At 35.6% G+C, this 25,746-nt stretch overlaps 3 protein-coding genes and 2 pseudogenes across 6 annotated transcripts; 4 read left to right on the top strand and 1 right to left on the bottom strand.

The window, feature by feature from the left end:
• Positions 1-101: 101 nt before the first annotated feature.
• LOC125202254 (protein JINGUBANG-like) lies at positions 102-1,401 on the bottom strand. The gene has a single exon (XM_048100621.2). The coding sequence runs from the start codon at positions 1,267-1,269 to the stop codon at positions 178-180; it is 1,092 nt and encodes a 363-aa protein (XP_047956578.1). The 5' UTR covers positions 1,270-1,401; the 3' UTR covers positions 102-177.
• Positions 1,402-7,606: 6,205 nt separating this feature from the next.
• LOC125202602 (endoglucanase 5-like) lies at positions 7,607-9,008 on the top strand (annotated as a pseudogene).
• An 87-nt stretch (positions 9,009-9,095) lies between these two features.
• Positions 9,096-10,600, top strand: LOC148932280 (endoglucanase 5-like; annotated as a pseudogene). The gene is made up of 3 exons (XR_016134950.1): positions 9,096-9,664; positions 9,760-9,813; positions 9,962-10,600. The product of XR_016134950.1 is annotated as an endoglucanase 5-like (transcript).
• Positions 10,601-11,949: 1,349 nt separating this feature from the next.
• LOC125202149 (betaine aldehyde dehydrogenase, chloroplastic-like) lies at positions 11,950-16,732 on the top strand. The gene is made up of 15 exons (XM_048100501.2): positions 11,950-12,141; positions 12,341-12,483; positions 12,720-12,800; positions 12,887-13,035; positions 14,002-14,094; positions 14,183-14,306; positions 14,409-14,474; positions 14,577-14,643; positions 14,900-14,976; positions 15,165-15,278; positions 15,704-15,781; positions 15,853-16,004; positions 16,085-16,145; positions 16,253-16,359; positions 16,466-16,732. Exons 1-15 carry the CDS (start codon positions 12,033-12,035, stop codon positions 16,554-16,556), a joined length of 1,512 nt encoding a protein of 503 aa, XP_047956458.1. The 5' UTR covers positions 11,950-12,032; the 3' UTR covers positions 16,557-16,732.
• A 2,484-nt stretch (positions 16,733-19,216) lies between these two features.
• LOC125192964 (pyridoxine/pyridoxamine 5'-phosphate oxidase 1, chloroplastic-like) lies at positions 19,217-24,139 on the top strand. 3 transcript variants are annotated; one of them, XM_048090685.2, is made up of 14 exons: positions 19,217-19,378; positions 19,518-19,697; positions 19,782-19,820; positions 20,045-20,212; positions 20,294-20,399; positions 20,491-20,657; positions 20,765-21,007; positions 21,214-21,302; positions 22,119-22,169; positions 22,266-22,356; positions 22,805-22,909; positions 23,039-23,109; positions 23,609-23,704; positions 23,810-24,139. In XM_048090685.2, exons 1-14 carry the CDS (start codon positions 19,232-19,234, stop codon positions 23,865-23,867), a joined length of 1,611 nt encoding a protein of 536 aa, XP_047946642.1. In that variant the 5' UTR covers positions 19,217-19,231; the 3' UTR covers positions 23,868-24,139. The 3 variants fall into 3 exon arrangements, with proteins under 3 accessions (XP_047946642.1, XP_088919562.1, XP_088919563.1); XM_089063436.1 differs by having other exon boundaries at positions 19,250-19,378; positions 19,464-19,697; XM_089063437.1 differs by having other exon boundaries at positions 19,252-19,378; positions 19,478-19,697.
• Positions 24,140-25,746: the final 1,607 nt, after the last annotated feature.

Here is a 25,746-nt window from a genome sequence, read left to right as displayed (position 1 = left end):
TATTCACATCATTCATAAGCACCATCGTCATAATCCATGAAGATAAAGGAGTAAGTATAAAATAACAATACCCATAAAGGAAAACACTTTTTTTTGCACTTTATAATCACACTTTCTGAAAAAAAAATGCAAAACAAGTTCTTCTTAAATCTTCTAATAATAATCATTAAATGAATCTTATATAGATAGGCACAATTTCCAGACTTTAATATCACAATCAAGAGCAGCACTGTAGAGAAGGCAGGTGTTGTTTGATGTCGCATCAGAAGAAGCATGAACCGCAATGCACTTGATCGGGCCTCGATGCCCTTCAAGAATCGCTAAACACGCATACGACGCTTTCCCAATCCCTCTCCAAACCCTCACCGTTTGATCCGCAGACCCACTGCAGATCACATGCTCCGCCACCGCAGCCAAGCACAGCACCGCCTTTGTATGCCCCCTCAGCACCGCCATTTCAGCGCCGCTTTCGCTCCTCCACGCGCACACCAGCGCGTCCGACGCGCCGGAGTATAAGACCGCGCCGTCGCCGCTCATCGCCAGGGCATTGACGCCAGCCTTGTGCTTCGACAATGTAGCGTCCAGTGAGTAAGACTTCTCGCCTTGTTTCCTCCTCCACACCTTGATCCTCCCGTCGGAGGATGCCGTGTAGACGGCGCCGTCGCTGTTGACAGCGACGGCGTTGATAGCGTCGTCGTGCGCGTTGGGGACGGACTGGAGGCACTTGAAGTCTCCGGTCCGCCATACCTTGAGAGTTCTGTCCCATGAGACGGAGTAGAGGAGTGAGTCGTCCTTGGAGAGGGCGAGCGCTGACACGGCGTCCACGTGGTGGACCCACGTGGACGTCTTGTGGCGGCGGACCTGGACGTGGTTCCCGGGGAGGAGGAGCTTGGCGGCGCGGTCGCTCAGGGTCGGGAGCGTGGCGAGCTGCGTCATTTTGTTGTGGTGGTGGAGTTTCCAGACGCGGATTTTGTGGTCTTGGTGGGCGGTGATGAGCTTGTCGGAGGAGGAGGCGACGATGGCCTTCACGGCGCCTTCTCCCGCGGCGGCGGCGATCATCACGGCCTCGTGTGGTGGGGTGAGGGTGGCGCGGTGGATTTGGCCGGAGGAGGAGCCGGTGAAGAGGTGGTCGGCGGAGAGGGCGAGGGCGGATGTGTAGGAGGAGGCGTGGCCCTTGAGAGTGGCGAGGCAGTGGTGGTGGCTGAGGTGTGGTGGTGATGAAGGGCCGTCAATGCTTGAGGTGCAAGTTTGGTGATCATTTGGCCACATTTTGAAGTAGGGAGGAATGTGGAATTAATGAGATTACATTGAGGTGAAAGGGAGTGAGCTGATATTGAGGTGCAAAGAATACCTCAACTTTGTTTTCTAGTGTTAGGCTTTCTTACTGTGGGATCTATATATATAGGGGCATTCAACTTTTAGTGCATAATTGCACATATATTTTGGCCATATGATTAACATATAAATGGTTCAGATATTATCTATACATGTTCATTATAAATATAACAGATCTCCATTATATGTGCAATATATTTGTCTAAACTACATTTATTTGTTAATTTTGTGCACTGTGTCTTTAGAGATTTTCTCAATTCTTGTGGAGTATGATATTTAAATTTGGAGTGTTTCTGTTAAGATTTTTGTGGTGTCTTTCCTCTATAGAATTAATAATTCTAATTTTTGTTTTTTTTGTTTTTGCGGTGTTTTCAAAAGTTTTTTCCATTATTGCGAAGAATGACTAGTAAATCAGTGGGTAAATTTCTTATATACGAATAGTAGTAGTAAAAAACTAAAAATTGCGACTTGGAAATCAGTGGGCAAATTTCTGAAATACGAATAGTGGTAACAAAACATAATATCACTACGACACTACACAATAAATGCATGATGAAAAAGTGTGCCTACATAATGGACAATTTTATAACTATAATGCAAACATTATACTAATAATTAAACAAAATTCACAACACAGTATACGCAAATTAATATTCCTTATTCGTCATTTTTTATTACTACTATTTATGATCATTATATCTTGTAATTGAATGGCTATATTGGTTATGTGTTCTGAATACATTTCTATATATATATAGAAATGTTATGTTAAATCTCTCATTTACTAGTACTGTTTTGTTTTACGGATGATATCATTTTGGAGTAATTGAGTTAGAAATCCAAATTTTGATTTTGTACGGATAAAAGAACTTCCTATATATGTAGTATATTAGTACTATTGTTCAAGTCATCATGGCAGATTAATTAATTTGATAGATAGATATAGTTATTCATGATAGTAATCTGATTCAATATCATCGAGAGGTAATTCATTCGTTGAATTTACAGATAGTAGATTTATCAACCTTTGGAGGATTAAATCCTGCGTTATTGAGAAGTAAAAAAACGATGAAATTACGGAAGTAAATATTTGTATTTATTGCTACTGCACTATTTATTATCGTTCCTACCACCTTTCATTACGTAAAACGGTCCGTCTAAATGATTGATTCGTTTGAATTTTCAAATGAATTTTAAAACATTCCTTCAAAGTTCCTGTCCAAAATGTACGAAAATGTACGAATTAAAATGAAAGGGATCCAATTTCACGTCTTAACTTAAAAAAAATGTGCACATTATAATAGAAATTATCTAAGAGATAGATAGTATAGTAGGAAAATGAATGTATTTACAACTATAGAGAAAATTGACAGATCAAGTTTTAATTTTCATGTACTTTATAAAATTAATAACATCAATAATAATTTTTGAAATATTAATTAAAATCAAAATAAATATAAAAATAAAATAATACTAATATTATATAACGTGTATATGGAGTATATAATTACGTGCCTACGTCATACATATATAATGGAAGCATGATAATAATTAAAGTTAGAGTGCTTTTTTTTGTGTTTTGAAGGTATGAAGAGTTTCATGCACTTCCATGTATCATAATGAATATTTTATTAAACATGCACAAAACCTCACTTATTTTAGTTGTTAAACTAAGTATGTGGTGAATAATTAAAGTTTAATCATTACAAAAATTAATATCAAATTATGTGTCGTCTCAACTGCATGAATAATGCAAGTTATTGGCCAATATACAAGTGTAGAAATAACTTGCTATGCAAATAAACTTTCATTGTTAATCAAGATACTGCAGTATATACTATTGGGGGATGCAGGAATCACATGTGAATAATTAATCAAAACTATCATTTTCAGTATTTTTTTTTAAATACTCCGAACTCCGAAGTAGACTGTATAAGAGGCCAAAAAAGCTTGCAAATAGTAATTTCTTTCAAAAATTTCGTTTTTATGCTAAAATGAGTAGAATTAGACCAAATAGACTAAATTTAAGGGTTCAACCATTCACGGTCGGAAAAAGAAAATGCTTCTACAACAATTTAATTGTGGTATGTCCAATCTATGACATGAACTATTGGTCCTCATTAATGTTTATATTTATTTTGACTAAGTTTGTACTACAATAGATACCTAATATTGTTCCACGTCCCATTGTCTCCATCACATTCTAACTTCACTATAATTTGCTGCTGCTGATTAGTGCTGAGTCATTGCCCTCTTTTAGTCCTGTAGTTTGCCCAAGGCACCATACTTATCCACACTTTAACAAATATACTAACTACATTTTTCTATATCTATTTAGATAATGCCTTTTAATACTATATTGAATAATGCGCCTATATGAACTTTTTATCTATTAGAATCATGCTTTTATGAGAATCCTAAATCACATAAAGATCAATATTTTATAGGAGTAGTATTTATTACTAATATATATATCTCATATATAAGAAAATATTTTGTATGATAACAATCATGACTCAGCTATGTAATTAAAGGGAAATTGTATTCTCATTCATTAGTTTTACTCAACCAATAATTGAAAGAAAAAAATTCTAGGAAACATGTTGATAATAGCATGTTATTTTAAGATACTCCATATATTTTGAACTCAAATTTAGTTGGTGGGTACATGTCTAATTCATAATATCATAATTAGATCAAACACATTGTTCTTCATAGTCCTCTTAATTAGAAACTTGCTCCTGATCGAATTCTTTGTCTTTAAATAATTCATGTGCATTGATTATAGAAAAAATTATTTGAAAGATTACTAAAAAAGGCTAATTGATTTAGGTGAAAATTGAATGCGTTGTAGGTAGGTGTTATGGAATGGGTTTAAACATTGGGATTGACCTAGTAACAATCCTCACCGAAAGTAGGCCTAATGCATCTTATCCTAGCTACATATAGTTATGATTTCCATAAATCACTAGTTTCCATTCCCCATAATTACTAATACAAGCAATCTTCATTAATCTACAAACAAATTTATTAATCTTACATCAAGCTCATGTGCATTTTCTGGTTTGCCTTTATGAGTGAATATGGTAGGGTACTTGATCAATTTGGGATAGGCCTATTCAAACTTCTAGTGATTTTTGATTGGATTCTTCCTATCCAAGAAATATAACAATAAAACAAGAAAATGAAATAAATGAAAATAGGATGGTCCTGCTTCTGTAAGTCAAAGTAAAGTGAAAAAAGATAGAGCAATCAGATTCAAGGTTGTTTATGCATTAAGGTCGGCCCATTAATTACTGTCAATTTTTTCAATAATTAAATGGGCTTACATTTTATTGATGCTTCCAATGCTGAGTTACTTTGTGCACTTGTTCAAGATCGAGTAATACCAAGGCCAAGACATGGGATATCCATTGGCAATTCAAATAACTACTCCATCATTTTGTTAATTTGCAGGCACCTTAATAGTATCATATTTTGTAGCAGATTGTTATTTATATATTTTACTCCGAAAGTGAATGTTAAACTCGCGATGTGATGGGGCGAGAGATAAGAGCATCTCCAATAGCGGCTAGCCGATTCGCGTCGCTAGCCGGTCGGCTAGCCGAACTATTGGAAACGGCCAGCCGCGAATCAGCAAAAAAATCGGCATGGGCTAGCCGATTTGAGGACGCTGGCCGCCATTGTGGCGAGCCGATCGGCCAGCGATCGGCCAACGCTATTTTTAAATTTTTTTTATGCATTTTTTTAATGTATTTTTTTATGCATTTTTTTATTGCATTTTTAATGTATTTTTTTTATAAATTTTTTTAATTATGTAATTTTAAAATGGGCATACAGAAGACGAGCTAGGCCCAATACAAAATTAAGACCTAAAACAGAAACATGTCATAGCGTCGGCAAACTATAACGGATTCAAGGCATACTAACATTTTTTAATGTATTTTTTTAATAAATTAATGAGGAGTAGAGTGGGGCGGTGGCTCGTGTGTGGAAGCCTGGATTTTTTTTTATTATGTAATTTTTTTGATTTTTAGTTAATGTACTTTTTTTTTATTTAAATAAAATTAACGAATTTTTCCCGTATATGTGTCGTAAATTTAATTTCGTATTTTGTGTTTAATTCCGTAAATGTAGGTGTTTTTTAATTATTTTTATTGCGGCTGGCCTATGACTGACCTAAGGCTAGCCTATTTGAGTAAAATGTTGATGTGTCAGGTGGATTTTTAGTGCTGATGACGTGGCAGAGAAAGAGAATGGTTGGCCTATGACTGACCTATTCTTATTGTGGATGCTCTAATAGACACTCCCTATGAAAAATCACCATTAAGTAACAAAATAAGGGTACTAAACTACTAATAACTTTACTCATCCATTAAATTTCCTCTGTTCACGAAAAGTTTGACACAATTTTCTTGTTGCTGATTCGTTCACAAGAAAAATGTTATTTTCTATTTATAATACTCTCTTCGTTTTTTAAAAATAATAACTATTTTTATTTTATGGACCGTTCCTTAAAAATAGAAATTTTAAAATCTTTCTATATTAGGACATGGACCCCACAATTTATTAACTCTACTTTAATTACTTTTTCTCTTCTTCTCTATTACTTTATTCATTTTTTATATTCTTCTCTCTTCCTTTACCAATTCTTCTCACTTACTTTACCAATTATACATTAAAACTCGTGTCGTTTTAAATGTTTCTATTTTTTGAATACGAAAGAAGTATTATGCATTAGAGTTCACACAATTCACACTATACACCGCATATTTAAAGTGATACTCATATTCCACTCATACACTACCATATTAAAACTTGTAGTAGTATCATTACCATTAGGGGTGGGTCGATACGATATATCGTATCGAAAACGTTGTATCGTGTATCGTATCGAAAATATCGATATGAAAGAATTTCATATCGTTATCGTATCGAAAGTTTCGATATATCAAATTTTGATATATCGAACTTTCGATATAAAAAAATTTCATATCGTTATCGTATTGATATTTCGATATATCGTACCGAAATTCGATATATCGTTAAATATCGATATATATCGAAAATTTCGATATATATCGTATTTTCGATATAAAACGATATATCGCGATATAAGGAAATTCATATCGTTATCGTATCGAAAACTTACGATACGGTATTGTATCGTATCGAAAATTACGATATATCGAAAATTCGATAATTTTTCGATATTTTTCAATACGATACGAGCGATATATCATTTTTTCGATATTTTTCCCCAGCCCTAATTACCATAGCCCATATACAAATGTGACAGTTTTTTGAACGGATTTTTTACTTTTCCCTAATCAAGTTATTATGTACTTGTTGAAACTTTAATTTTCATTAATTCCATTGATAATTTTAAATTGGAAATTTTATCCGGAAAGTAAATATAAACTTTTTTTTTTATGTTTTAGAATAAGTACTAGTACTACAATTTAAAGCCGATCTCAGTTAAATCTAGTAGTACTATAATTTTATTAAAAAAAAAACGTACAAACATATATACCCATTGTCTTGTTCAGGTACATTTTATTTTGTAGAGGCAGACATTATTCCTTCCTATTCCGGAATAAAAAAAAATACTATGATTCCGCGAAAGCCAAACCATTAATCAATCAGCATTTTGTTATATTGTGAAAACACAATTATTTATTTGTGGAAAAAATTAGAATAAATACTCATATAATTGAGGACTCAGAATATAATATTCTTAAATTTTGAATTTAATTGAAATTAGTTTTGAGTTCGGAACGGAACAATAAAAAAACTCTCTGGAGATTTTTGTGCTTCTTAGTTCTCAAACATAAATGGTCAATCCAAATCTTTCCATTTTGTTCATATTAAACTCAATGATACCCGAATTAGAAAGTAGAAAAAAAAGGCTAGGTAAAGAAAAGAATAATTATTTACAAGAATGCACGATACATTAGAGCTCCTAATTCTTGCACTTGTACCAATTCTATGAACCATTGCAATTGCAAACTAAATAAATATAACAAGAATAAAATTCAAAACAACGTGAAGAGCTCAATCTTTTATTCAAAATACATTTCTTTCTCTTATGTCAAAGAACGTGGATGCTACCATGACTCTCTGCTCATATCATGAATCAAATAGTTCATTATGTTTCGTATCTAATTACAAAATAAATGACTAATAATATTCAAACTATATAGAGAGAGATGATTCATATATATCGTACATAGAATTGATCATCTCATTAGCTTGCTCAACACAAAACAAGATGATGAGAGAGTCATCATCACGATCACGTTACATACTGCCCTTGCTCGCTGCCTTACTTTCCCTCCACCCAACCATCATCTCTGCATTCGACTACGGTGACGCCCTCAGCAAGACTTTGTTGTTCTTCGAGGCACAACGGTCGGGTAAACTACCTGCGAACCAGCATGTAAAATGGCGCGGTGACTCAGGCCTTGGCGACGGTCATGGCCAAGGGGTTCGTACCTTAGACTTCACACAATCTAATCTTCTTTTGGGTGCGAAAATACGAGTAAGCGCATAAACATAAAACACGTTTTCTCTACATTAACAGGTGAACTTGGTTGGAGGATATTACGATGGGGGAGATCATGTAAAGTTCGGGCTGCCCATGGCGTTCGCTTCGACGATGCTGTCGTGGAGCGCCGTTGATTTCAAGACAGAGTTGGTGAAGTCCAATCAAATGGGACCCACTTTGGAAGCCATCAAATGGGGCACAGATTACTTCATAAAAGCTCATCCTCAGCCTAATGTTCTTTGGGGACAGGTACACAATCCTACACTATTTTATGATCATAAGCTCGTCACTCCACCGACTAGACCGCATGTGTGACAACTTTACAACTACTTCTTTCCGGTTCTGACAATGGCAGGTCGGAGACGGAGTGTCGGACCATTACTGCTGGGAGCGTGCAGAGGATATGACAAGCCCAAGGACGGCGTACAAGCTGGATCCCGAGCATCCCGGGTCGGACCTCGCGGGAGAAACCGCTGCTGCCCTGGCCGCTGCCTGCCTTGCCTTCAAGCCTTATGATTCCGCCTACTCTGACCTTCTGCTAGTGCATGCTAAGCAGCTTTTCTCATTTGCAGACAGATTCAGAGGCTTTTACCATGATTCTGTTCCATGTGCAAAGCAGTTCTATACATCAACTGGTTATTCAGTATGTGTTTGAATCCATCTCCAAGATTATTTTTTCTTCAAAAAATGTTGTGTTTCTTGAACTGACTCTGGCACTTTTGCATCCTAGGATGAGCTGCTGTGGGCTGCAACGTGGCTGTATCGCGCTACAAATGACGAGTATTATCTGAAATATGTCGTCGAAAACTGTGAGTCATTGGGTGGAACTGGATGGGCTGTGAAGGAGTTCTCTTGGGACAACAAGTATGCTGGAGTTCAGATTGTTCTGTCAAAGGTAATACCCCACAAATTCTTACAAAAGGGCTCATTATATCCTACTTATAAGGTAAAATTAGTCGTAAAACGGTTACCTTGTGGTCTGAAATGTGTGTAGGTATTGATGGATGGAGGTGGAGGAGCATACACTTCCACACTGCAGCAATATCAAGCCAAGGCTGATTACTTCACATGTGCCTGCATGCAGAAGAACGACGGCTACAACGTCCCAATGACTCCTGGTGAGTAGCATCAGCATCTCGATTTCATCATTTTCGACCATATTCTTGCAGGAAACATCCATTTTTGAACAATGTTGTTATGGTTCTCTTTAGGTGGACTGCTCTATCTACATCAATGGAACAATCTACAGTATTCTGCCTCTGCTGCATTCGCTATTGCTGTCTACTCCGAATATCTTGCAAAGGCGAAAGGCGTTGTGAAATGCCCAGAAGCCCAACTCCAGCCTCAAGATCTCCTAGTGTTTGCCAAATCACAAGTATATATCTTATCATCTTCTTCTTCCTGTTTCCTGTAGAATTTGCTACTGAGACCAATCTATGGGGCAGGCTGATTACATTCTTGGCAAGAATCCCAAGAACTTGAGCTATGTAGTCGGCTGTGGTGACAACTATCCGGTCCATGTTCATCACAGAGGTGCATCTATTGCTCCCATCTCCCTTCTCCGTTCTGCAGTGGGATGCGTTGATGGATTTGAGAAGTGGTACAAACGCTTGGAGGCCAATCCTAACATCATATATGGAGCCCTTGTCGGCGGTCCAAATGCCAACGATGAGTTCATCGATGATAGATCTAATTATGAGCAGACTGAGCCAACATTGTCAGGAGCAGCCCCTCTTGTAGGCCTATTCTGCAAACTCCACAGCCTTCCTGGAAAGTCTGCAGGTAAATCGACTCCCCGTCTCTAAATCTTTCTAGAGACATTTGTTTCATGTGGTTTCAATGGAATTTGCTCAACCAAATTCGCCTTGTTTTCGCAGATTCATATAAGAAAGAAACACCGAAACCTTCCACTCCTTACCACAAGCCACAAGGTCTGAGAGATTTCTGCTTTCTTGAATTAAACACACACAAAAGCACATATGAACATAGAAAAAACAACAATTTCTCATTTGGGACTTTTTACATACAAATGATATGCTTTCCATCATAAATCATAATTTCGCCCCTTTGATTTTACAGGATCATCACCCACATCTACACCAGCCTCCACACCCAAATCAGGTGAAGAACTGAAACATAATCCCCATTTCCACATTCACATTCACATTCACACACATACTCCTATAATAATAAATTGACAATAAAGTATGGTTCTTGCAGACACCCCCATAGAGTTTCTTCACTCAATCACAAAAACATGGACTGTGGGGAAGGAAACGTATTACCGGCACAAGGTTGTAATGAAGAATGTTTCCAATAAGCCAATTTCAGAGATGAAGCTCTACTTTGAAAATCTGACGGGATCGTTGTGGGGTCTCATTCCGACAAAAGAGAAAAACATGTATCAATTCCCTCAATGGCTCAAGGTGTTGAATCCTGGCTCTGAATGCAGTTTCGTCTACATTCAAGGCGGTGCTCAAGCCAAGATTTCTATTCAAAGCTACCATTAATTTTTAAGCATTTCAATTAACAAATTTCCTACACATATGTACGACAAACAAATTAATTTGATTTTTGGGCCTTTTTGACTATTTGTATCGTAACACTTCAATATTTGTTATACTTCATTTTCATTCATTATAACTTGGGTTGGAAGTTGTATATTCTCTTTTTTGTAACACTTCAATATTTGTTATACTTCATTTTCATTCATTATAACTTGGGTTGGAAGTTGTATATTCTCTTTTTTGTTATTAATCCCATATATATAATCAGTTTTTGTTAAAAGAAGAATAATTGATCTCTCAATAGGGAAAGATGAATAATTGGTAACAATTGGGAATTTTAATTAAAAGAGTGAACTAAAAAAATAGTTATTGGATTATGTGTTTATCTCGCCGATGAACCCTGGATTTTATAAATATTCTCAGACAATCCTGGACTTTAAAAATATCCCCAAACAACCCTGGACTAAGCATTTATCTCAAAAATGGTCTTTTTTCACTGTTTCGTGACGAAGATACCCTTTTGAGGGATTTTGGGGGGTTTGGACAATTTGATCTTTTTACATTTTAAATCTGATATTATTTCAGTTATGTACTAAATCTGATATTATTTCAAAATTATCATTCTTTTTCTCTTTTGGCATCCTTCACTTTGTTTCTTTATTTCAATATTAGGTTTAATTTTATAAAATTAAATTTTAGAATTCTATTTTTATATCAATAAAAAAAATTAATTATTAAAATTACTATTAAATAACAAATTAATAGTTTTAATCAATATTTGATAGTGTCTAATATTTAATCAATAAGGTACGACGACGCCATAGTTTTAATCAATATTTAATAGTTTTAATTATAAATAGATCATATAACACGATTTAGTCAACTTCATAATATTTTTAGTCAAATTCTCCTATACATTAGATGCATATTTATTTCGGAATAAATCGTGTCATATGATCTATTTATGATTAAAACTATTAAATATTGATTAAATCTAAGGTGTCGTTGTACCTTATTGATTAAATATTAGACACTATCAAATATTGATTAAATATTAGACACTATCAAATATTGATTAAAACTATTAATTTGTTATTTAATAGTAATTTTAATAATTAAAAAAATTATTGATATTTAAAAATTAAAATTTAGAATTTAATTTTATAAAATTAAATCTAATATTGAAATAATGAAACAAAGTGAAGGATGACAAAAGGGAAGAAGAATGATAATTTTGAAATAATATCAGATTTAGTACATAACTGAAATAATATCAGATTTAAAATGTAAAAAGATCAAATTGCCCAAACCCTCCAAAACCCCATAAAAGGATATTTTCGTCACGAAACAGTGAAAAATGACCATTTTTTAGATAAACGCTTAGTCCAGGGTTGTCTGGGGATCCAGAACTATTTTTGTAGTTCACTCTAACAAAAAAAATTACTTTATCAACAACTTTTTGAATGCACAGAAACATAGATGGATTAGCTTATTTTTTCAAACCTCGAAAGTCGAAATCAAAGCGTCTTTGTTTATTTAACAACAAATTAACAATAAGCTGTTTAAAGCCACACCTCATAATCAAACTTCAATTAAAGAAATCACACACTACACACAGTGAGAGCTCACAAAGCAGAGTAATAATGGCAATCCCTATACCAAGTCGGCAACTGTTCATCGACGGAGAATGGAGAGAGCCCGTCCACAAGAATCGCATCCCCATCATCAACCCCTCCACTGAGGAGAATATCGGTCAGCTTCCGAATCTCGGATTTAATTTATGTTTGTAGTGCCTCTTTTTTTCATGATATATGTTTATTTCGTGGTGATCAACTTGTTGTAGTAATTATGTAATTGAGTCAGTGCTTGAAACGAATTGAGTCAGTGCTTGATGTGGATTGATTTCTTACTTTTGCAATTTGATTTTAGCTTTAAATTGTTTGTGTTTCAGGGGATATTCCAGCAGCTACTGCTGAAGATGTTGAAATTGCTGTTGAGGCTGCTCGCAGAGCACTTGTGCGGAATGGGGGCAAAGATTGGGCCAACGCGACTGGGGCGCACCGCGCCAAGTATTTACGAGCCATTGCTGCTAAGGTATATAAGTTCTTTTGTGGCATGCTATACTTTACTTGGTGACTCAGATTTTGCCTGATCCTTGGAGCGAATGTTGGCGTGCTTGAGTGAGGAGGTTCTTGCTATAGTCCTATTGGAGTATATTACTTGTTCAGTCTGTTATAGTGTTGTAACACGTGAAATACATGCTCATTTAACTATATAGTGACTAAATCTTTTGGGAACGTATACTTATCCTTTCCGAATTCCGTGTATAGATAACAGAGAAGAAATCATATCTGGCAAAACTTGAAGCCATTGATTGTGGGAAGCCATTGGAAGAAGCAGCTTGGGATATAGTATGTTTTTCATACCCACAGATACATTTGCGTGGCCCCTGTGTCATACAGTACACTTACTTGCTAGTTGCTTCTGTCTTATCCAGGATGATGTTGCTGGATGTTTTGAATATTTTGCTGATCTGGCTGAAGCATTTGATTCAAAGAAAAAGACTCCTGTTTCTGTTCCCATGGATACGTTCAAGTGTTATGTTTTGAAAGAGCCCCTTGGGGTAGTTGGGTTGATTACGCCGTGGTAGGTGATATTGCTTGGTTTGTTGAATCATGTATCAATCTTGAAAATTTGGAATCAGACAAGGAACTTTGTTTCTTGGAGGCAATCTGAGTGCTTTTTCATTCCCCCCCTTAATCGACTGGATGATACTCAAGAATTGAAGTAAGACAGTTAGACCTCATCCCCTAAGATATAATAGAAGTAGTTCAAGGAGCTTTTCTTGTCATTTAGAAGTTAGAACCAATGAACCATCCGATAGCATAGTAGACTGTGTAGCATGTGGAGAAGCAATCTGCTACTTGGTTACAAAGGAATTATAATGTAATCCTTCCTATTGTAGTTCCTAAAGACTTAATGAATGTTACCGGGTCTTATCCACAGTGCTATGGTAGAAGTTCACTATCAATATGATGCTGTGCAAATTGGAGTCTAGCTACACTGGCATAAGGAGCAGAAATTAGACCTAAAATTATTCTGTCGAAATTGTATATTGCAAATCACTTGCGTCTCCTATACCAACATCATAATATTTGATTACCAGAATTGTTCAGCTTCTGAATCTTGATCAACAGAACCTCCTGCTCTAGTATAATTCCCTGGCACTCTGTATATGAATGCTTCACCTTATTGAGAGTGAAAACAGAAGATGACTGACTATTTCATAGTGTTACCTTGTCTATAGCTCTTCTACATTTTGCAATTAAGGATCTTTCAATGAGTTCATATATACCTTGTCTGGGACTTCATTTTATTTGCACCTCCATCGTTTTTTTCACCCAAGAGAAATTTCTGAAAGCTACAATTAGTTTTTGTTGGTAGATATTTTCCTTCTCTTAAAGGACAGTTATTTTTCGTTGCAGAGATACTGTTGTGTAATAGAAACTGAATTATTTGATACTTGCTGTTGAATTATTATTACGAATTATTCTCTATTGTAACTTGGATATCAGTAGTGGTTGTCCTAAATTGGTCTTTTCTCATTTATAGGAATTACCCTATGTTAATGGCAACATGGAAAGTTGCCCCTGCTCTGGCAGCTGGCTGTACAGCAATACTTAAACCATCAGAATTAGCATCCATGTAAGTTTTTTTTTTCAATACTCATTCCTTCAGCTACTGTTTTTTATATTTATATGATGTTTTTTTTTCCCCTACTTGGTAACTTCAGCACATGTTTGGAGTTGGCTGAAGTGTGTCGAGATGTGGGTCTTCCATCTGGTGTTCTCAACATTTTGACAGGCTATGGTCCCGAAGCTGGTGCTCCTTTGGTTTCACATCCTGATGTAGACAAGGTCAGTTGTGACCTTCCATTCTGCTTTTCAGATTCTTGTTTTTCTTTTGAGTTGGATGTTTTGCATTGCAATGACCATCCTCCCTCCATGGTGAATCAACAGATAGCATTTACAGGGAGTAGTGCTACAGGAAGCAAAATTATGACTGCTGCTGCATCACTTGTAAAAGTATGTTATACCATGATACCTGATTACAATCGCTTCAACTATGCTAGTGTTTTAATCAACTCAAGTTTGCTAGTGTTTAACTTATAATATTGGTTACTGCAGCCAGTTACGCTTGAACTTGGTGGAAAAAGTCCAATAGTCGTCTTTGAAGATGTTGATCTTGACAAAGGTATAGGCCTTTCAAGTAACAAGTCATGTCGTCTGGTGCATTCATATTTCAAAGGAAATGCCTGTTTTCTTCCTTTGGTTCAGCTTAAACTTTAAATAGTTGAGTAATTGAATGACTAATTGCTGCTTGAGAATGAGAGGGGTAAAAGAAGAAACTGTGGTAGGGTTACACAAAATCTGATGACATATTTTCATGATAAAATTATATTTGCAACAATCTTTCTCATTGTCTTCATTTATGTCTATTATGCATACAGCTGCTGAATGGGCTCTCTTCGGTTGCTTTTGGACAAATGGTCAAATATGCAGCGCTACTTCTCGACTCATAGTCCATGTAAGTAAAGAGAATCATAGGCTCTTAGCAGTTAATCGTGCATATAGAAAAACTGAATACCATTGATAATTAAATATGTTGAAACGCAACCAAAGAAGCTTGTTTTATAAATAAAGTGGTTATTCTTTGTTGTTTTCACTGTATTCTTTAAGCATTAGTAACGTTTTGATCTTATAAAATTGTATCAGGAAAGCATTGCAGAAGCATTCTTGGAAAAACTGGTAAAATGGTGCAAGAACATTAAGATTTCAGATCCATTAGAAGAAGGCTGCAGACTTGGCCCTATAGTTAGTAGCGGACAGGTGAGATGTCTGCTTTTTTACCACTTATTACTCATAACGAAGACATTGAATTATGCCTGAAGTCTTACATATCTTGTTACGACTACTCTATCAACTGGATTCTAGATCAAAACTGTTAAGAATTTTGGTCAGTCCTCTTGAATTTGCTTCATCCACTTTCTTATCTTAATCCTTAGAGTGCAATTTGCAATACAGGAACCTCACTCTCGCAGACCATTTTATAGAAAATAACTATCCAAATCAATGGGGTCATATTATAGAAAACACAGCTGTTTCCTTTTGTCATAGACAAATGGTTGAGCATACAATGGTGCACTTTCCTTTTTTGTACTATTCAACATTTCTGGTCTGTCTTCTCAAATGCATGAACGTCTAGAGTGACAGAAAGTGGTATAACTCATTACATGATGATGATAATGTGACAGTACGAAAAGGTATTGAGGTTCATATCAACAGCCAAGGATGAAGGTGCGACCATCTTATGTGGGGGTGTGCGACCACAGGTAAAACATCCCCTCCTGCAGCCTTTTTTGCTTTACAGCATTATTTCCTAGCTTCACCACTGTACTTGCAGCATCTGAAGAAAGGCTTCTATGTCGAACCCACCATAATAACAGATGTAAAAACCTCCATGCAAATATGGAGAGAGGAAGTTTTCGGACCAGTTCTGTGTGTTAAAACATTCTCAAGCGAAGAAGAAGCCATTGAACTGGCAAATGACACACAGTCAGTAAACTTCCATCTCATAATATACATGTGATTGCATAATACAATTCCAATTCTCTTATTTGAATGGAATTTCACAGCTATGGTCTGGGGGCTGCTGTATTATCACAAGACCACGAAAGGTGTGAACGGTTAACAAAGGTGAGATTGTTTGGCATCTAACTAGTAAAAAATCAACGCGCATCTTATATTATAGCTGTATATGAAGTTATGAACTTAGAATGAATGTTCCCTTTTCGTTCTTGCAGGCCTTTCAAGCAGGCATTGTGTGGGTCAACTGCTCGCAGCCCTGCTTTTCACAAGCTCCTTGGGGAGGCAAGAAGCGCAGTGGTTTTGGGCGCGAACTAGGAGAATGGTAAGTTTGAGAGATTGACCTCTTCTTTTGTAGTATGACTGTTTCACTCCACCAAAACACGTTGGTTTCAGCCATGCTTACTCGACCATGATTCCTTCTTTCTCAGGGGGCTCGACAACTACTTGAACGTGAAGCAAGTCACAGAGTATGTGTCTGATGATTCGTGGGGTTGGTACAAGCCTCCAACAAAGCCATGAGAATCTCCAGCCAGCGATTGTAATTTCTGTGTTGTTTATTGTGTAAGAATAAGGAAGATGCTTATAATTCTTGTGAATTTTGAGCATCCATGTACGTGTAACATCCCGACTTGTCTGCACCTAAAATTTTCATTTGATTCGGAGTTGCAATAAATTTAATTCGGTGTTTGGTTCCAGTTTTCTTCTTAAACTCGTAACTTTAGATTTTACTGCATAATTTCTATGTACAGTTCGCCGAAGGCGAGTGAGTTGTTGTAGTTTGGTGATTAGAGCACACTTGAGGATTACATAGGTTTTGGTCGAACAATTAATTGTCTTCAAAGTTATGGAGTAATAAAAAAGTACTAGTATCTATTTTTAATGCTCATATTCATTGGACACAATATATAAGAGTATATATGACGATGAAATTGATTAATTTGTCATACCTATATTTTAAATGTTCTACAATTATTTTGGATCGCTCGATTCTCATATTTGTTGTAAATAAAGATCACGTCTAATCTTATTTCTTGTTCGATTGTCTTTCTTAAATGCACGGCCCTTGAAAGTGTACCTTAGTCTGTTGTCATAATACTTAAATTACATTGTATCTTGTGCTTATTCATCTGATCATCTCACTTCCACCCAGTGGTGGAACCAGCGTAGGACAAGCCCCCGCTCAAGCAGGGGCTTGGCCGGTCGCCGCCTAGTTGCAGAAACTCGGTGGAGTGCTGAAGGAAGACGATGGAATTGAGACTTAGGTTTTGATGTTTGGCTTGAATTGGTAAAATTGAATTAATTGGCCCAATAGTATTCACTCCGTAGTAGCCTAGCTATTAAGTATTTACTCAGTATTTAATTCTTGATCAAATATTCGTCTAGGGCCTATTTCTCTTTTTGACGGATAATAACTCATTTATTTTCAATTATAATTATTTCTAAAGAAGTCGTTGTATCGTAAGCTATTAGTTTTATTAGTCATATATTTATTTCTTTTTTCCATTAATTCGCCTACAAAATTATACTAGCAATTTGCAAATTCTAGTTCATGTATAAATTATGTGTGGTGTATGAATTTAATTCCTCATACCATCAATTCATATATCTATTATGTGTATTACTTCTTACTAGATTGTGTTCTCTTTATTTTTGATTTGTTTACTTTTCTTAATGTTTTATATTAATTGCTAATGAGAGAGCAAGAGTTTAGGGATATGGTTTCATAAAAATTTGTAATATTTTCATACATTTATAATCTTTGTAATTTTATTTTGAATGATTATAATATTTTGTTAATCAAATTGTCCTAGAATTTTGGCGTATGTTTTCACTTGAGAAAATATTGTTCTCTTAAACTTTTGTAAAAGGGTTATATGTAAAATTAAATATTAGTACTAAGTAAAATACTATTATCATTTTTAAATTATTTTAATATTATTAATATTAATATTTCAGCACCGGCTTGTTTATATTTCTGGTTCCGCCATTGGGCTTCCACCCATACGATTAAGTTGTAAATAAATCTTATTTAGCTTATTTCATTTTTAGTATCTCACTGTTATTAAGAGTAACCTTTTTAATTATAGAATGTCGAGGATTCCCTGCTCTGTTAAAAAACACAGCAGGGGTTGAAACGTCAGGGGAGTACAAATGAAATGCAACATAGGGAGATGAGAGAGAATTGGTGGGACCGAAGACGTACTCTTTCTAATTCTTTTGTTCACTTATCCACTTCTTTATTTCATTAAAAATGCAGTTAGCCAATTTAACTTTATTTTATTGAATAGCTATTAAAATTTTATTGTTGATTTTTTATAGTATTTTGTTTTATGAATTACGACCAATGTCACTTTTACAGAATTATTAAAAAAATAGTAATAAGATATAATTTAAAATATATAATACCAAGCCTACTGAAACAAAATAATTCTGTAAAAGAAGCATTGGTCGTAATTCATAAAACAAAATACTAAAAAAAATCTGCAATAAAATTTAGTAGCTACTCAATAAAATAAAGTTAAATTGGTTGACTACATTTTTAATGAAATAAAGAAATGGATAAGTGAACAAAATAATTAGAAAGAGTACGTCATCGGTCCCACCAATTCTTTCTCATCTTCCTATGCTGCGTTTCATTTGTACTCCCCTACCGTTTCAACCACAGCAGCCCCTGCTGTGTTTTTTAACGCAGCAGGGGATCTTCCCCCTTATTTTACAGCCATATACGAAGCCTACTAATGCTCGCTTGGACTATTGTTTGGACTACAAGAAAAAATTAAATTAAGCCTGCTGTGGTTGAAACGCAGCAGGGGATCTTCCCCCTTATTTTACAGCCATATACGAAGCCTACTAATGCTCGCTTGGACTACAAGAATAAATTAAATTAAGATATAATGATTTTGAAATGACACTATAAACGACATAAATGTTAATCAAATAAGCTAATATTCCCTTATAGAATTCATGCATTTCGAGGTGAATCTGCGTTCTAACAAATGCTATAAATCTACACGCAAAATACTCTCATATGATAAACAAACAGAAATAAAAGCAGGCGTAACAATAATCAACATTTAATTAAATGTGAAATATCGAGATAGTAGTAGAAAGTGTACACTATTATAACTAATAAGATACTCTTACCCAATCACTAAAAAGGAATTTGGGTGTTTATTTAATTTATCAAAATAAAAATGTGGCAGCCATTGCTGCGGTCAGCCAAGATCATGAGATGCCTCCTCACCAAATCATCGCTCTTGAATATCCCAATTTCTCCCAATTTTAATCGCCCTCACCAAATTCTCAGCTCTAATTTTATTTCTCACACATCTGTAAGCCAGGTAAGCATGTATAGCTCATCGTTCATTTTACGCTCAATCACACACACGGTATATGTATGGTTACTGCAGCTACTCTAATTTTCAGCTGGCATAGTACAGAGTGAGCTGATTGGCGGTTGTATTTCGGTTCTGGATTCAGGGTTTTTGGAGTTCGAATCCGCGGGAATATTGTTCGAGGTCGATTACTGGAGTTAAATCCATGGCATTGGTGAATATTGCTCGCGGCCCGGAATCCGTATCCTACTTGAACCAGCGAGAAGCTGCGGAAATTGATGAGATTCTCATGGGGCCGCTTGGCTTCAGCGTTGATCAGCTGATGGTCAGTTTCTTTACTGACTTCACTTTTTTTCAGCTTTGCTTTTCGATTGGAATTGTTAAGGAAACTATACATTTCTGAATGCAGGAATTGGCTGGTTTGAGTGTGGCCACGTCGATAGCTGAGGTGAGTTGGTTCATGTGCCAGTCTGTGATTAATGTCGAATTTGATTTTTGTTTCTCTGCAAGTTTTATGTTATTGAGTTGAAAAGTTCTTCTATAATTGTTTAATTGCATGGAATAGCGAAAAGGGCTTGATATGAATAATCGATATGTATAGTTTTGGCACTCTTTGCTAATTCTATTTTGCCTTGTGGTCTAGTTAAAAGAATTAAATAATACTTTTATCAGGTCTATAAACCAGCTGAACATAACCGTGTGCTTGCTATATGTGGCCCGGGGAATAATGGTGGCGATGGTCTTGTAGCTGCTCGTCATTTGCATCACTTTGGATATAAACCATATGTTTGTTATCCAAAGCGTACTGCTAAGGCTCTGTACAATGGTCTGGTTACACAGGTATAGAGCATATCTCATAGTACTAGAACAGAAATTACATAACAGGATCTTGCAGTAATGCTAATGCTTGATATTTTGTAGTTGGAGTCACTGTCCATTCCTTTCCTGTCAGTTGAAGACCTACCGGTGGACTTATCAACAAGCTTTGACATTGTTCTGGATGCAGTATTTGGGTTTTCATTCCAGGGTACACTTCATTACTTCCAAATTTTGTTAGTCAAACTTGAGCAAAACATGTTTCTGATATCATTTTAAAAGAACTATTGTCAAATCTGTAGGCAGCCCGAGGCCTCCTTTTGATGATATTATACAAAGGTTGGTAGCTTTAGGAGACCCAAATGAGAAGAATCAGAAATCACCTGTCCTAGTCTCAGTTGATATTCCATCTGGATGGCATGTTGAAGAAGGTGACCTGAGTGGCAAAGGCATTAGACCGAACTTGCTGGTAAGTATCATAATTCTGAAATTTACCTTTCTTCTGCAGACATTACGAACTTGTTCTCTTCTCTTCTTGATCTTGACAGGAGGTTAAATGCTGCAAATTGTGTATAGGTTTCTTTAACTGCTCCTAAGTTATGTGCCAAAAAATTCTCTGGTCCTCACCATTTCCTTGGAGGCAGATTTGTTCCCCCTGCCATTGCTGAAAAATTCAAGCTAAGCCTTCCAGAATATCCCGGAACTTCTATGTGTGTCCGGATCGGTATGCCTCCACGAGTTGACATATCAGCTCTCAGAGAGAATTATGTTTCTCCTGAATTATTAGAGGACCAAGCTGAAGCTGATCCATTTACTCAGGTATTTCTTCGCCACCAACAGAGTGATTTCATATTTAGGTTCTGGTCTTTATATAATCAACTCTAAAACTCTGAAATTATTTGCTATGACTGTGTATGTAATTCTAGTCTAGTGGCTAGGTTTATGTTGAGTTGTGTGTACTTTTATGATTTTGCCTGAAATTTCCTGTAAGAACGTTTCATCTATGTCATTTTATGATGTTGTAGTTCCAGAAATGGTTTGATGATGCCATGGCAGCTGCCTTGAAGGAACCAAATGCTATGGCCATTTGCACGGCAGGGAAGGATGGGAAACCGTAAGATTAATGTCTACCTTAGTACCTTGTTTAATTGTTCAGCAATGCTGCTGTGGCAGCTACTATTGTTTGTGTTATTGTACTATTATTCTGTTTAGGTACTATGGCAGGTTTTTTTCTTTTTCTACCAATTTTACTTCAACTTTTATATGTATTGAGACTTCCATGTACATTATATATTTGTAGTACTACTCTTTCTGTGACTCTGTCCCACTCAAGATGTCCATCTTTCTTTTTTAGTTTGTCTCACTCAAGATGTCACTTTCTATATTTGGAAATAAATCTATATCTCATTTCTCCTCATTAAAATATCCAACTACATTTTTCTCTCTTTTTACTTCACCTTCATAAAATCCCATGTCACTCGAGAATGTGGACATCTTGAGTGAGACGGAGGGAGTCTTATTTAACTGGATAGCTACTAGCAAAGATGTTTGCCAAAGAATAAGAAAGATCATGCATGCTAAATACTTCGTATATCACCTTCTCTAAAAGAATGGGAGTTTTGTAGTGGTTCTTTTACACTACAGCATATCCAAGCTTGAGATTTTTCTATGTGATGCAAGTTCTTTTGGTCTTGAGATCTTTTCCTTTTATTCTGTTAGTGAGGCTGTTCTCAATGCCTCTGAAGCATGATAGTCAAAATTATGGAAGCAGGTATCTAGTCAATATGCTTGAGGTATCTCTGCTAGTGCTGGATTGAACAAGTAGGAGGGTCGTATTTTAAATAGGTTACATGAAATGATTGTTTCTAAGACTTTAATATGCATATTGTGAACTCAATCGTGATATTATTTCCCTATTACTTTGCTGCAGCACGTCAAGAATGGTACTGCTGAAAGGATTTGACAAAGATGGTTTCGTCTGGTAAATTATGCTAGTATACACTGATGCAGGGGTGTAAAGCCCGATCAGAATCTATTGATCATGGCTGAAGTCTTAAACCTCGTCATCTTTTGACAGGTACACAAACTATGAAAGTCAAAAAGCTCAGCAAATATCAGAAAACCCTCAAGCTGCTCTACTGTTTTATTGGGGTGCCCTAAATCGCCAGGTACGTTCTATTCTTCATCGAATTATGTTCACAGCTCACAAGTTATGAAGCCATAGATGCATGTGGAACCTCTGTCTCCATTTTCTTGAAATAAAAAGATAGCTTCATTTCGTATTATGGCTTTGGAACTTTAGCCTGAGAAGATACAAGAATGGTGGTTTTACCAAGTTTCCGACTCATGGATTGGCAACCGATCTCGTAAAGGATGTTTATTTGAACAGGGACATTTTCTTCTCAAAGAACGATTTCCTTTTGATGAACAGTGCACTCCTAGGCTAGGATGAACCTGGAAGCTAGACAACTTATTATCTACTACATTGTTTCTTGTTTTTAAAGTTACTATTATAATCTTTAGTATCAGTCTTAAAATATAAGCCAAGAACTCTGGCAAAATGATGCATGTTTTCAATCTCTCCAAGTAAAATTTCATTGTCTTCCTTGGCTTTAGGTAAGGATTGAGGGACCAGTGCAAAAGGTTTCTGATGAAGAATCCGAGCAGTACTTCCACAGTCGTCCTAGGGGAAGCCAGATTGGAGCAATTGTCAGCAAACAGGTTTCTATGTTTCTTTCTTTTTTGGGGTTTCTTTATTTGGGGGTGGGGGGTGTTCTGCTCTCTGATATTCCTTGCGTGTCTTCTTCTCTGCTGGTGAAAACTTATCAACATCTGTTTCTTGTTTCCTAGAGCACTGTAATCCCTGGTAGGCAGTTTCTTTACCAACAACAGGCAGAGCTGGAGGCTAAGTACTCTGACGGGTTAGTTGCTCGCACTCAAACTACTGAAATAGCTAACCTACATAGAGTGTTTGTGGTTAGTTTTCCAGTGTTTTATTCATGATCTAACTATGTAAAGCCCCCTTGCTGACAGCTAAGATATTTAACCATTTATCTTTGGAATTTAAAACATTTCATTAGTTTTTAAATTAAAGTGATGAGATGCGTCATAGTATAAATTTATTGGAGTTTCACTTCACTGATCAGTTTATCTCTGGCTTCATTATACATGAACATTTATAGTTTGTATACGTTGCAAGTGGTAGCTCAATTATCAGTTGAGCAATGTTGTCCATAGCCTGTATAATGGAATTAGTGTTGCAGTTAGATAAGAAAAATCAGACGTATATGTTAGTTATTTCATGTATTATCCAAAGACCAGTGATACACTGAATCACTGGATGTGATTATCATTGTATCGCCCTTTACAAAAATAAATAGATCATTGTTTGCCAACTGCACGATTCTCTGTCTCGTGCAGAAGCCTGATCCCGAAACCCAAATATTGGGGAGGATATAGACTCAAACCAGAGGTTTTCGAGTTCTGGCAAGGACAACCGTCCCGCCTGCACGATAGGTAATTTCATAACACTTTCACTGTGACTACTAGATTGATTTTGGTTCTCTCTTTTTGTCACTGCAAATCTCACACGACTTCGTTTTGTGTCACCTCATTTGATAGGTTGCGATATACTCCTGATGGGAAGGGGGCATGGAAAATCGAGAGATTGTCTCCATGACTAGCACTTGCAACTATATCATCCTCGTTGTGAAATCATAGTACTCCACTTCTTTATGGAGTATATGTTTTTTATTCTTTTCTGCTTCTTATGATACAAACTTGGCTTTTATTATTACTACATACAATTATTTATAATAGTATCATTTTACTTCTTTGTTATCACAAATGAACTTTGCTCGTGAATGTATGTGTACGAGTGAAAATGTTATCTTAAAAACTATTTGTGAACAGATAAACTTGTATAATTAGATGATTTGTTTTCAAGTTCGAGATGGTTTTGTACTTTGTAGTATGCGAGTAACTTAATGACTTTCGAGTATGTAATTGTGATTTATGTTGGTTGGAAAATGATTAAAACAAAAATGATCTTAATATAGAATTGCAACCTAAATCACAGCCCTAAGTTTAGTTGATATAATAGTCAATAATTAAACAAAAAACACGGAAAGTCATTATTAATTAGTCTTAGGTCATTTTTATAAAATCTAGATCAAAAGGGATCACTTCATGCATTGTATACTATATTACATAATACACCATTAATATATTGACAAGTGTATCTTATTTTATGGAAAGAAAAGCTATTTCCAATATAACCTCTCCACTTAAATAAAGAAATTAAACTACACTAAATATAAAAACGTATATATTCAAATCAATTTCAATTAATTATGCTTAGTTTCAAAAAAAAAAATAAAAATATAATGTTGGATCACATTTTATAGAAAGAAAAGTTATTTCAAATAATTTTTCTTGCACTTCGTATCTACACATCTTTTAGTTTCACTAATTCTCAACATATTTTAATAACTAATCTTGTTTGTTTTCAAAAGTTATCTTCTCATAATTTTGTTAGCTGCTATATCAATAATAAATATGTATGTCTATTAATTTTTATGTATTTTATACCAAAAAAAAACATCGCAATTAATTAGTATTAGCAACATTAGTCTATATATCAGTAATTTTTGTATCATGAAATAATTACAAATTCATAGCAGGAATATAAAAATCAAAATATCATAAAAAGAAAAAAATATTGAAAAAACTTCAAGTAACAAGAAAGAAAATAGCAGTAGTACTAAAAAGTAAGAATATATTTAATAGAGTATAATCCTCTTTTGGTCCTTTACATATGGCCGATTTATGATTTTGGTCCAGAACATTCACTTTTCAAAAAGTAAGTTCGAAACAAATGAAAAACGATATCATTTGCATCCTTTTTTGACGGCACCGTCAATTCTCGATGGTCAACCGTCAATTAGCGAAAATTTGACCTGATTAGCAGAATTTAATTCCTATAGCTAATTCAATATATTTTTTAAAATTTTTGGCTTTACATTTTTAAATAGTCTAATATTAAACACAAAATCCTAACTCTCATTTCAATCAAATTTCTCCCCCCCCCCCCCTTTCTCCCGCTCATTCTTCTTCTTCCTCCCCAAGAACCCTAATTCTTTTTCTCCATCTCATTCTTCTTCTTCTTCTTCCTCCACAAACACCTTCGAACATGGGCCGTTCGACGTGTAGCCGGAACTCCGTCTCCGTCGACCGCGACTGCTACCGTGACTTCGGAGACTTCCGATTTAGCTATGCTTGCTACTATTGTAAGAAGATGGCGGCGCTCCGTATTGTCATCGGACAAGGCAAACCGTCGAGGGGGAAGCTTTACTTCACATGTGAGGCGAAGGAATGCATTTCTTCAAGTGGTGCGAGCCAAATCGTGATGTCGAAATTACGAGCCAAATCGGGCCTCTTCTTCGTCATCCTCGGTGGGTGGTGCCGATTTTGAGGAGTTGACTTTGATTTTGACCGAAATTACGAAAAAAATCCAGAAATTAATGAATGTTTTGAGCTTTGTTGTTCTTTATTTTGTT

Source organism: Salvia hispanica, chromosome 2 (genome assembly GCF_029641045.1).
Source record: "Salvia hispanica isolate PSC_SH4W2 chromosome 2, Shi_PSC_v1, whole genome shotgun sequence".
NCBI classification, from domain to species: Eukaryota; Viridiplantae; Streptophyta; class Magnoliopsida; order Lamiales; family Lamiaceae; genus Salvia; species Salvia hispanica.
The sequence above is the reverse complement of the archived record's forward strand: the minus strand, read 5'-3'. Positions and strand labels throughout refer to the sequence as shown.

What these genes read in the sequence shown, in the direction of transcription:
- LOC125202254 (XM_048100621.2), bottom strand. Translation starts at nt 1,269, where the DNA reads ATGTGGCCAAATGATCACCAAACTTGCACCTCAAGCATTGACGGCCCT.
- LOC125202149 (XM_048100501.2), top strand. Translation starts at nt 12,033, where the DNA reads ATGGCAATCCCTATACCAAGTCGGCAACTGTTCATCGACGGAGAATGG. An exon ending in CTCCACTGAGGAGAATATCG is followed by an intron (nt 12,142 to 12,340) that starts GTCAGCTTCCGA and finishes TTTGTGTTTCAG; the next exon opens with GGGATATTCCAGCAGCTACT. An exon ending in GAACTGGCAAATGACACACA is followed by an intron (nt 16,005 to 16,084) that starts GTCAGTAAACTT and finishes GGAATTTCACAG; the next exon opens with CTATGGTCTGGGGGCTGCTG.
- LOC125192964 (XM_048090685.2), top strand. Translation starts at nt 19,232, where the DNA reads ATGTGGCAGCCATTGCTGCGGTCAGCCAAGATCATGAGATGCCTCCTC. An exon ending in ATTTGGGTTTTCATTCCAGG is followed by an intron (nt 20,400 to 20,490) that starts GTACACTTCATT and finishes TCAAATCTGTAG; the next exon opens with GCAGCCCGAGGCCTCCTTTT. An exon ending in GACAAAGATGGTTTCGTCTG is followed by an intron (nt 22,170 to 22,265) that starts GTAAATTATGCT and finishes ATCTTTTGACAG; the next exon opens with GTACACAAACTATGAAAGTC.